The sequence below is a fragment of the Cyclopterus lumpus genome, chromosome 13 (genome assembly GCF_009769545.1).
Source record: "Cyclopterus lumpus isolate fCycLum1 chromosome 13, fCycLum1.pri, whole genome shotgun sequence".
NCBI lineage: Eukaryota > Metazoa > Chordata > Actinopteri > Perciformes > Cyclopteridae > Cyclopterus > Cyclopterus lumpus.
This window is the reverse complement of record NC_046978.1, coordinates 17,790,380-17,801,601: the sequence shown is the minus strand read 5'-3', so window position 1 is coordinate 17,801,601 and position 11,222 is coordinate 17,790,380. Positions and strand designations below refer to the sequence as shown.

At 48.0% G+C, this 11,222-nt stretch overlaps 1 protein-coding gene across 1 annotated transcript; it reads right to left on the bottom strand.

Moving 5' to 3' along the window:
- Positions 1–3,297: 3,297 nt before the first annotated feature.
- Positions 3,298–5,146, bottom strand: LOC117742015 (serine/threonine-protein kinase pim-1-like). Its single transcript, XM_034549342.1, has 6 exons — positions 4,781–5,146; positions 4,420–4,622; positions 4,064–4,321; positions 3,792–3,972; positions 3,514–3,675; positions 3,298–3,415 (listed from the first exon to the last, which is right to left on the bottom strand). The coding sequence occupies exons 1-6, from the start codon at positions 5,103–5,105 to the stop codon at positions 3,324–3,326; spliced, it is 1,221 nt and encodes a 406-aa protein (XP_034405233.1). The 5' UTR covers positions 5,106–5,146; the 3' UTR covers positions 3,298–3,323.
- Positions 5,147–11,222: the final 6,076 nt, after the last annotated feature.

The following is an 11,222-nucleotide window of genomic DNA, read 5'->3' as shown; positions in this document are numbered from 1 at the left end:
CTAGGTATGTAGGTAGGTAGCAGCAGGTAGGTAGAAGCAGCAGCAGCTCCGGTCAGTCGGTCGGTAGATAGCTAGGTAGAAGCAGCAGCAGCAGCTCCGGTCAGTCGGTTGGTAGATAGCTAGGTAGCTAGGTAGCAGCAGCAGGCAGGTAGAAGCAGCAGCAGTTCCGGTAGGTAGGTAGGTAGGTAGCAGCAGCAGGCAGGTATAAGCAGCAGCAGCTCCGGTCAGTCGGTCGGTAGATAGCTAGGTAGCTAGGTAGCAGCAGCAGGAAGGTAGAAGCAGCTCCGGTCGGTAGGTAGGTAGGTAGCAGCAGCAGCAGCTCCGGGCTGTCGGGAGGTAGGTAGGTAAATAAAAAGTCACGTTAAAGTTAAAGTTCGGATCTCGTTACGTTAAAGTTTCGTCACACACATCTTAATTATGTTAATGTTAATAATAATATGTTCCAATTTAAAACACAGAGGGCTCAACCCTCTGGAGCATTTTAGGTTCAGTGTCTTGCTCGAGGACACTTGGACATTTAAATCTACGTTTGTGTAGTTTATATTTAAATGTAGGCGTTTGTTTGTGTGAAGTGATTGAACTAATAACTGTCACACAAGATGCCACCATATCACATATATCATATATATCACATATATCACATATGTTCCAATTTAAAACACAGAGGGCTCAACCCTCGGGAGCAATTTAGGTTCAGTGTCTTGCTCAAGGACACTTGGACATTTAAATCTACGTTTGTGTAGTTTATGTTTAAATTTAAATGTAGGTGTTTGTTAAGTGTGATACTATCTAAGCTACGGGTGATTCCTCAGCTGCTCCAGGGGGAACCGCTGATCCGGGTCCGTATGCATGTGTCACGTTAAAGTAAAAGTTCAGACCTCGTCACGCAAACTAAAATTTCGGACCTCGCCACGTTAAAAGTGTGGACCTCGACACATTAAATTAAAAGTTCGGATCTCGACGCATTAATTTAAAAGGTTGACCTCGCCACGTAAAGTTAAATTTCGGACGTCGACACATTAAATTAAAAGTTTGGACCTCTTCACGTTAAAGTTGGAGTTTGGTCCTCGTCACACGTCTCTTTTCCTGGTCCAACGGGACCACTTCTTAATCCCTAGTTCCTGATCTAAAACTTGACTAGGGGCCTTATCTATCTTTTGGGGTGTTTAACTTGAACGTTCCAATATGTTCCAATTTAAAACACAGAGGGCTCAACCCTCGGGAGCAATTTAGGTTCAGTGTCTTGCTCCAGGACACTTGGACATTTAAATCTATGTGTGTGTAGTTTATATTTAAATGTAGGCGTTTGTTTGTGTGAAGTGATTGAACTAATAACTGTCACACAAGGTGCCACCAGATCACATATATCATATATATCACATATATCACATATGTTCCAATTTAAAACACAGAGGGCTCAACCCTCGGGAGCAATTTAGGTTCAGTGTCTTGCTCCAGGACACTTGGACATTTAAATCTACGTTTGTGTAGTTTATGTTTAAATTTAAATGTAGGTGTTTGTTAAGTGTGATACTATCTAAGCTACGGGTGATTCCTCAGCTGCTCCAGGGGGAACCGCTGATCCGGGTCCGTATGCATGCATCACGTTAAAGTTAAAGTTTGGTCCTCGTCACACCTCTCTTTCGTCACACACTTCTTAATTATGTTAATCATAAGATCACATATATCATATATATCACATATATCACATATGTTCCAATTTAAAACACAGAGGGCTCAACCCTCGGGAGCAATTTAGGGTCAGTGTCTTGCTCGAGGACACTTGGACATTTAAATCTATGTGTGTGTAGTTTATATTTAAATGTAGGCGTTTGTTTGTGTGAAGTGATTGAACTAATAACTGTCACACAAGGTGGCACCAGATCACATATATCATATATATCACATATATCATATATATCACATATATCATATATATCACATATATCACATATGTTCCAATTTAAAACACAGAGGGCTCAACCCTCGGGAGCAATTTAGGTTCAGTGTCTTGCTCCAGGACACTTGGACATTTAAATGTTGTCGTGTGTGTAGTGTGTGTATAAATTTAAATGTAGGCGTTTGTTTGTATGTGTGTGTGAAGGGTGATACTATTTAAGCTACGGGTGATGGGTCTGTATGCATGGGTCGCGTTAAAGTAAAATTAAAGGTTCGGACCTCGTCACCTTAAAAGTTCGGACCTCGTCACATTAATGTAAAAGTTCGGATCTCGACACATTAAATTAAAAGTTTGAACCTCGTCACGTAAAGTTAGAGTTTGGTCCTCGTCACACGTCTTTTTTCCTGGTCCAACGGGACCACTTCTTAATCCCTAGTTCCTGATCTAAAACTTGACTAGGGGCCTTATCTATCTTTTGGGGTGTTTAACTTGAACGTTCCAATATGTTCCAATTTAAAACACAGAGGGCTCAACCCTCGGGAGCAATTTAGGTTCAGTGTCTTGCTCCAGGACACTTGGACATTTAAATCTATGTGTGTGTAGTTTATATTTAAATGTAGGCGTTTGTTTGTGTGAAGTGATTGAACTAATAACTGTCACACAAGGTGCCACCAGATCACATATATCATATATATCACATATATCACATATGTTCCAATTTAAAACACAGAGGGCTCAACCCTCGGGAGCAATTTAGGTTCAGTGTCTTGCTCAAGGACACTTGGACATTTAAATCTACGTTTGTGTAGTTTATGTTTAAATTTAAATGTAGGTGTTTGTTAAGTGTGATACTATCTAAGCTACGGGTGATTCCTCAGCTGCTCCAGGGGGAACCGCTGATCCGGGTCCGTATGCATGCATCACGTTAAAGTTAAAGTTTGGTCCTCGTCACACCTCTCTTTCGTCACACACTTCTTAATTATGTTAATCATAAGATCACATATATCATATATATCACATATATCACATATGTTCCAATTTAAAACACAGAGGGCTCAACCCTCGGGAGCAATTTAGGGTCAGTGTCTTGCTCAAGGACACTTGGACATTTAAATCTATGTGTGTGTAGTTTATATTTAAATGTAGGCGTTTGTTTGTGTGAAGTGATTGAACTAACAACTGTCACACAATGTGGCACCAGATCACATATATCACATATATCACATATATCATATATATCACATATATCACATATATCATATATATCACATATATCATATATATCACATATATCACATATGTTCCAATTTAAAACACAGAGGGCTCAACCCTCGGGAGCAATTTAGGGTCAGTGTCTTGCTCAAGGACACTTGGACATTTCAATGTATGCGTGTGTTTGTGTGTGTGTGGGTGTAGTGTGATACTATCTCAGCCACGGGTGATTCCTCATCTGCTCCAGGGTGAACCGCTGATCCGGATTCACATGCATGCACGCCTTGTAGAAATCTTTGCAATCTGGAGAGAAAGAAAGAGAAGAAAGGGTGAGGTCCTGTGATCCATCACAACGTGAATAGATTTGTGTCTGCCGACATATTTGTGTATGTTTCTCTTACATTCGGAAAGCCACCAACTGTTCTTCAGCTTCTGAAAGGACAGGTGCCCGCTAGATGCCACGCCTTGGAGCATGGCGAACAGGACCACTCCGATCTGGTATACTGTCGAGGGTCCGGCTTCGTATTCCTGCCGACGGTGCCACTCTGGGGGGACGAAAGAACCTAAAATATACAGACATAATAAAGAGACAGTGAGGAGGAGGAGGAGCTTTGTTTCAATGTAAAAGTCACCGATAAATAATGTTAATAAAGAGCAGGAGTGAAGCTGGACTTCTTACCATAAAAGTTGCTATAGGTGTCTCCGTCTCCGTCGAAGCAGCTCAAACCGAAGTCGATGAGGCGAACTCGCGGCGACTTCATGCAGGTCTCAATAAGAAGATTTTCGGGTTTAATGTCACGGTGGAAAATGTGCTTCTGCTTGAGGTCAATGGCTGCATCCAGCAGCTGATTAATTATAATCTGAAAGACAAAAAGAGAGAGTTGAGGGATCAGAGATGATGCTTGGACATGTTTTCATGGCTGTGACTCTGAGATGACTACAGCAGCTTACCTTGGCTTCCGTTTCTATCAAGTGGCCTCCTTTGCCTTGGATGTAGTTGGCGAGGTCTACGGCCGGCAACGGTCTCTCCAGCACCAGGATCAGCCCCTGTTCCTCAACGTACCAGTCCAGTAGGTCAACTGGTGCTGAATGCCGCTCTGAGTTGGCCTGTAGATGCTCTAGGACAGCGACCTCCATGGGGATCGTGTACCCATCATCTTCTTGGTAAAGGGTGAGATGGTGTTTCCTGTCGATATGCTTGATGGCGACCTAAGAGATAGAAACAAGACTTTTTGGTTACACTTTCTGACCGTACTGTGCATGTGTGTGTCTGCATGTGTGTGCAAGAAAATGTGAGGAACACTTACGGGTAGATTATCCGCTCTGCGGTAGCCAGCAAACACGCATCCAAACGATCCTTGGCCAAGTTTCTTCAGCTGCTGGTACTTGGCCTTAAACACGTCTGACTCGTCTAGAAGCCTGTACTTCTTCTCAACCGGTCCTTCATCGTCGACCGCCTTCCTCTTAGCGCTTCCCTCGCTCAGAGCCGCCTCGGGTGTGTTTCTGCTTTCTAGAGATGGGAGAAAAAACATCACGACATGAATTTACCGGCATTCACAACACGAGCGAGGACAAAGAGTCCCTCAAACTAAAAGACAAGACAATCATTCAATGTCTCTTAAATCATTTATAGCAGAATAATGGTTAAAATATCGGCATAAAGCTTACCAGTGTCCTCTGAGCTGAACAACTCACCGCTCCACGGGAAGGGGCCCGGTTTCCTGCTTCTTTTCCAGGGTGGGCTTTCCCCATCTTCTGTCTGTTTCCTCTTCCCTCCTCCATCGACAACACCAATGTCTTCTGAGCTGGACGGCAACTCATCGTTCTGCGGGGAGGAGTCCCGTTTCCTACTTCTTTTCCTCGGTAGGCTTTCCCCATCTTCTGTCCGTTTCCTCTTCCCTCCTCCAGCGACGACACCAATGTCTTCTGAGTTTGAAGGCAACTCCTTCTCCTTCTCCACAGCTGTGAAGAGCTTTCCAAATACTTTACCCATTATAACTGAAGATGGCTGAAGAGCTTTCGTAAAAACGTTAGTGTTTGTTGCTGCAAGGCTGGATGGACTATATATAATGGAACTGGCACGGAATGTTCAAGTGCTGTACATTCCGGGCCTTTGAGGTCACAGCCTGTGACATCACCGTGTTCCGTAATATGCAAATGAGGGTAAATTCTGTGTGTTTATACGTAAACATGGAGGTATCCACTGAATACATTCAATACTACGTGTATGAGCATACACTTTAACCCCCTTTACATAATTTCTTAAATTCACCTTTTTTTTTTTTTAGAGGCACTTGCATTTGATACGTGTGATATACATTAAAAAAATTGCATAACAATCTCAGCTATCGATTTAATGAAGCACCAGTTGTCTACAGTGTAAAAAAAGGTAATTTGGCCCTAAAGCTGAAAAGTTGAAGTCTGATTTATTAAAGATTCTTCAAATGGCTTGTGAAAACATACCTTTACTCATGTGGATGAACTGTTTTGGTGCTGGAAACTGGTTTACCAAAAACCTTAGGTTCACAAAAGTCGTGGAATATATGAATACAATAGTAAATACATGTAATAAATGTCTAAAACCAAATTTCTTTTAATCGTTTTTTTGGGTAAAAGTGTTCTACTTTCACCAAATGTTAGAGGGACTGAGATAAAATGGGACTGAGGAATAACTTCATATTACAGATCAAGCATCATGTGATGTATGCAAATAATAATAAAAGACAGAGCTGCTGCTGCAAATGGAATTAAGAGGGAATCAAAACTGTTAATCGGTTTTATTAATGTCCTCTTTTTTTGCTCATTTATTACTTTCATGTTAATATTTACAAATCAAAGAATTTGCGTATTAAAAAAATCTTTACAAATCAAACTCATGCTGCACCGTACAAAACCTAATAGCCTCCAAACAGCTTTAACTATTATTTGCTCCCATATAAATATCCATCCATCCATCCATTTTCAATACCGCTTATCCTCATTAGGGTCGCGGGGCGCTGGAGCCTATCCCAGCTGACATAGGGCGAAGGCAGGGGACACCCTGGACAGGCCGCCAGTCCATCGAGGGCACATGTAGGGACATACAACCATTCACTCTCACATTCACACCTATGGGACATTTAGAGATCAATTAACCTGCAGCATGTCTTTGGACTGTGGGAGGAAGCCGGAGAGCCCGGAGAGAACCCACGCTGCCACGGGGAGAACATGCAAACTCCACACAGAAGGACCGCTCCGACCGGGAATCGAACCCGCGGCCCTCTTGCTGTGAGGCGACAGTGCTAGCCACTACACCACCGTGCAGCCCCCATATAAATATAATAATAATAATAATACTCGGTGCTCTCGAACAGTATGGACTATTAGAATAGAGGGATCTCTGCCGGTGGTTTTCGTCCCAGGAGGGTTATGACCCATGAAGGGGGCCACTCTACGATCATCTGTGATCCTCTTCTCCTTCCGTGCATAGAGTCCGTCCATCTTCCCGCTTGCCCCTCGTCACGTCTTGCCGATTCCCACTCGGATCCTCGCCCTCTGCCCGTCTCCTCCCCCTTCGCAGACTCATCTTCTTTCCCACTCTCCTCTTTGCCCTCGTCGTCCGTCACAGTTGATGTGAAATACAGACCTTTTTGATACCGACCTTCCAGGATTATTGACATGTTTCAACATGTGCAAGATTAACAGTATTAAAACATTTCAAGTAAAACATTTCGAAAGAAAAGATGAATTTATTTAGTTTCCATTTTATTATTTTCAAAGCAGCAGCAGCTCCGGTCAGTCGGTTGGTCGGTCGGTAGGTAGGTAGGTAGGTAGCAGCAGCTCCGGTTGGTCGGTAGGTAGGTAGCAGCAGGTAGGCAGAAGCAGCAGCAGCTCCGGTCGGTCGGTAGGTAGGTAGATAGCAAAAGCAGCAGCAGGTAGGTAGAAGCAGCTCCAGTCAGTCGGTCGGTCAGTAGGTAGGTAGGTAGGAGCAGCAGCTGCAGGTAAGTAGAAGCAAAATTAGCTCCGGTCGGTCAGTAGGTAGGTAGGTAGCAGAAGCAGGAAGGTAGAAGCAGCTCCGGTCGGGTTGTAGGTAGGTAGCAGCAGCAGGTAGGTAGCTTGAAGCAGCAGCAGCTCCGGTAGATAGGTAGCAGCAGCAGCTCCGGTCGGTCAGTCTGTCGGTAGGTAGGTAAGTAGGTAGGTAGGTAGCAGCAGCAGGAAGGTAGAAGCAGCTCCGGTCGGTCGGTAGGTAGGTAGCAGCACCAGGTAGGTAGGTTGAAGCAGCAGCAACTCCGGTCGGTCGGTCAATCTGTCGGTAGGTAGGTAGGTAGCAGCAGCAGGTAGGTAGAAGCAGCAGCAGCTCCGGTCGGTCGGTCAGTAGGTAGGTAGCTAGGTAACAGCAGAGGGTAAGTAGAAGCAGCAATAGCTCTGGTAGATAAGTAGCAGCAGCAACTCCGGTCGGTCGGTCAGTCTGTCGGTAGGTAGGTAGCAGCAGCAGGTAGGTAGAACTAGCAGCAGCTCCAGTAGGTAGGTAGGTAGCAGCAGCAGGTATGTAGAAGCAGCAGCAGCTCCGGTAGGTAGGTAGCAGCAGCAGGCAGGTAGGTAGGTACGTAGGTAGATAGGACCAGCAGGTAGGTAGAAGCAGCAGTAGGCAGGTAGGTAGCTAGGTAGCAGCAGCAGGTAGATAGGTATAAGCAGCAGCAGCTCCGGTCAGTCGGTCGGTAGATAGCTAGGTAACTAGGTAGCAGCATCAGGTAGGTAGAAGCAGCAGCAGCTCCGGTCAGTCGGTTGGTAGATAGCTAGGTAGGTAGGTAGGTAGGTAGCAGCAGGTAGGTAGAAGTAGCAGCAGCTCCGGTAGGTAGCAGCAGCAGGCAGGTAGAAGTAGCAGCAGCTCCGGTAGGTAGGTAGCAGCAGCAGGCAGGTAGAAGCAGCAGCAGCTCCGGTAGGTAGGTAGGTAGGTAGCAGCAGCAGGCAGGTAGAAGCAGCAGCAGCTCCGGTCAGTCGGTTGGTAGATAGCTAGGTAGCTAGGTAGGTAGGTAGCAGCAGGTAGGCAGAAGCAGCAGCAGCTCCGGTCGGTCGGTAGGTAGGTAGATAGCAAAAGCAGCAGCAGGTAGGTAGAAGCAGCTCCAGTCAGTCGGTCGGTCAGTAGGTAGGTAGGTAGGAGCAGCAGCTGCAGGGAAGTAGAAGCAAAATTAGCTCCGGTCGGTCGGTAGGTAGGTAGGTAGCAGAAGCAGGAAGGTAGAAGCAACTCCGGTCGGTCGGTAGGTAGGTAGCAGCACCAGGTAGGTAGGTTGAAGCAGCAGCAGCTCCGGTAGATAGGTAGCAGCAGCAGCTCCGGTCGGTCAGTCTGTCGGTAGGTAGGTAGGTAGGTAGGTAGGTAGCAGCAGCAGGAAGGTAGAAGCAGCTCCGGTCGGTCGGTAGGTAGGTAGAAGCACCAGGTAGGTAGGTTGAAGCAGCAGCAGCTCCGGTAGATAGGTAGCAGCAGCAGCTCTGGTCGGTCAGTCTGTCTGTCGGTAGGTAGGTAGGTAGGTAGGTAGCAGCAGGAAGGTAGAAGCAGTTCCGGTCGGTCGGTCGGTAGGTAGCAGCAGCAGGTAGGTAGGTTGAAGCAGCAGCAGCTCCGGTAGATAGGTAGCAGCAGCAACTCCGGTCGGTCAGTCTGTTGGTAGGTAGGTAGCAGCAGCAGGTAGGTAGAACTAGCAGCAGCTCCAGTAGGTAGGTAGGTAGCAGCAGCAGGTAGGTAGGTTGAAGCAGCAGCAGCTCCGGTAGATAGGTAGCAGCAGCAACTCCGGTCGGTCAGTCTGTTGGTAGGTAGGTAGCAGCAGCAGGTAGGTAGAACTAGCAGCAGCTCCAGTAGGTAGGTAGGTAGCAGCAGCAGGTATGTAGAAGCAGCAGCAGCTCCGGTTGGTAGGTAGCAGCAGCAGGCAGGTAGGTAGGTACGTAGGTAGATAGGACCAGATGGTAGGTAGAAGCAGCAGTAGGCAGGTAGGTATAAGCAGCAGCAGCTCCGGTCAGTCGGTCGGTAGATAGCTAGGTAGGTAGGTAGGTAGGTAGCAGCAGGTAGGTAGAAGTAGCAGCAGCTCCGGTAGGTAGCAGCAGCAGGCAGGTAGAAGTAGCAGCAGCTCCGGTAGGTAGGTAGCAGCAGCAGACAGGTAGAAGCAGCAGCAGCTCCGGTAGGTAGGTAGGTAGGTAGGTAGCAGCAGCAGGCAGGTAGAAGCAGCTGCAGCTCTGGTCAGTCAGTCGGTAGATAGCTAGGTAACTAGGTAGCAGCAGCAGGTAGGTAGAAGCAGCAGCAGCTCCGGTCAGTCGGTTGGTAGATAGCTAGGTAGCTAAGTAGGTAGGTAGGTAGCAGCATCAGGTAGGTAGAAGTAGCAGCAGCTCTGGTAGGTAGGTAGGTAGGTAGCAGCAGCAGGCAGGTAGAAGCAGCAGCAGCTCTGGTAGGTAGGTAGCAGCAGCAGGCAAGTAGAAGCAGCAGCAGCTCCGGTCAGTCGGTTAGTAGATAGTTAGGTAGCTAGGTAGGTAGGTAGCAGCAGGTAGGCAGAAGCAGCAGCAGCTCCGGTCGGTCGGTAGGTAGGTAGCAAAAGCAGCAGCAGGTAGGTAGAAGCAGCTCCAGTCAGTCGGTCGGTCAGTAGGTAGGTAGCAGCAGCAGCTCCGGTCGGTCGGTCGGTAGGTAGGAGCAGCAGCTGCAGGTAGGTAGAAGCAAAATTAGCTCTGGTCGGTTGGTAGGTAGGTAGGTAGCAGCAGCATGTAGGTAGCAGCAGTAGGTAGGTAGGTTGAAGCAGCAGCAGCTCTGGTAGATAGGTAGCAGCAGCAGCTCCGGTCGGTCAGTCTGTCGGTAGGTAGGTAGGTAGGTAGCAGCAGCAGGTATGTAGAAGCAGCAGCAGCTCTGGTAGATAGGTAGCAGCAGCAGCTCCGGTCGGTCAGTCTGTCGGTAGGTAGGTAGGTAGGTAGCAGCAGCAGGTAGGTAGAAGCAGCTCTGGTCGGTCGGTCGGTCGGTCGGTCGGTAGGTAGGTAGCAGCAGCAGGAAGGTAGAAGCAGTTCCGGTCGGTCGGTCGGTAGGTAGCAGCAGCAGGTAGGTAGGTTGAAGCAGCAGCAGCTCCGGTAGATAGGTAGCAGCAGCAACTCCGGTCGGTCGTTCAATCTGTCGGTAGGTAGGTAGGTAGCAGCAGAGGGTAAGTAGAAGCAGCAATAGCTCTGGTAGATAAGTAGCAGCAGCAACTCCGGTCGGTCGGTCAGTCTGTTGGTAGGTAGGTAGCAGCAGCAGGTAGGTAGAACTAGCAGCAGCTCCAGTAGGTAGGTAGGTAGCAGCAGCAGGTATGTAGAAGCAGCAGCAGCTCCGGTAGGTAGGTAGCAGCAGCAGGCAGGTAGGTAGGTACGTAGGTAGATAGGACCAGCAGGTAGGTAGAAGCAGCAGTAGGCAGGTAGGTATAAGCAGCAGCAGCTCCGGTCAGTCGGTCGGTAGATAGCTAGGTAGGTAGGTAGGTAGCAGCAGGTAGGTAGAAGTAGCAGCAGCTCCGGTAGGTAGCAGCAGCAGGCAGGTAGAAGTAGCAGCAGCTCCGGTAGGTAGGTAGCAGCAGCAGGCAGGTAGAAGCAGCTGCAGCTCTGGTCAGTCAGTCGGTAGATAGCTAGGTAACTAGGTAGAAGCAGCAGCAGCTCCGGTAGGTAGGTAGGTAGGTAGCAGCATCAGGTAGGTAGAAGTAGCAGCAGCTCTGGTAGGTAGGTAGCAGCAGCAGGCAGGTAGAAGCAGCAGCAGCTCTGGTAGGTAGGTAGCAGCAGCAGGCAGGTAGAAGCAGCAGCAGCTCCGGTCAGTCGGTTAGTAGATAGCTAGGTAGCTAGGTAGGTAGGTAGCAGCAGGTAGGCAGAAGCAGCAGCAGCTCCGGTCGGTCGGTAGGTAGGTAGCAAAAGCAGCAGTAGGTAGGTAGAAGCAGCTCCAGTCAGTCGGTCGGTCAGTAGGTAGGTAGCAGCAGCAGCTCCGGTCGGTCGGTCGGTAGGTAGGAGCAGCAGCTGCAGGTAGGTCGAAGCAAAATTAGCTCTGGTCGGTTGGTAGGTAGGTAGGTAGCAGCAGCAGGAAGGTAGAAGCAGCTCCGGTCGGTCAGCATGTAGGTAGCAGCAGTAGGTAGGTAGGTTGAAGCAGCAG

Bases quoted from the DNA above. Each gene is read 5' to 3' on its own strand.
- LOC117742015 (XM_034549342.1), bottom strand. From the start codon at position 5,105: ATGGGTAAAGTATTTGGAAAGCTCTTCACAGCTGTGGAGAAGGAGAAG. The intron at 4,623-4,780 runs GTAAGCTTTATG...TCCCATCTCTAG, and splicing joins GTTCAGCTCAGAGGACACTG to AAAGCAGAAACACACCCGAG. The intron at 4,322-4,419 runs GTAAGTGTTCCT...TCTATCTCTTAG, and splicing joins GCAGAGCGGATAATCTACCC to GTCGCCATCAAGCATATCGA.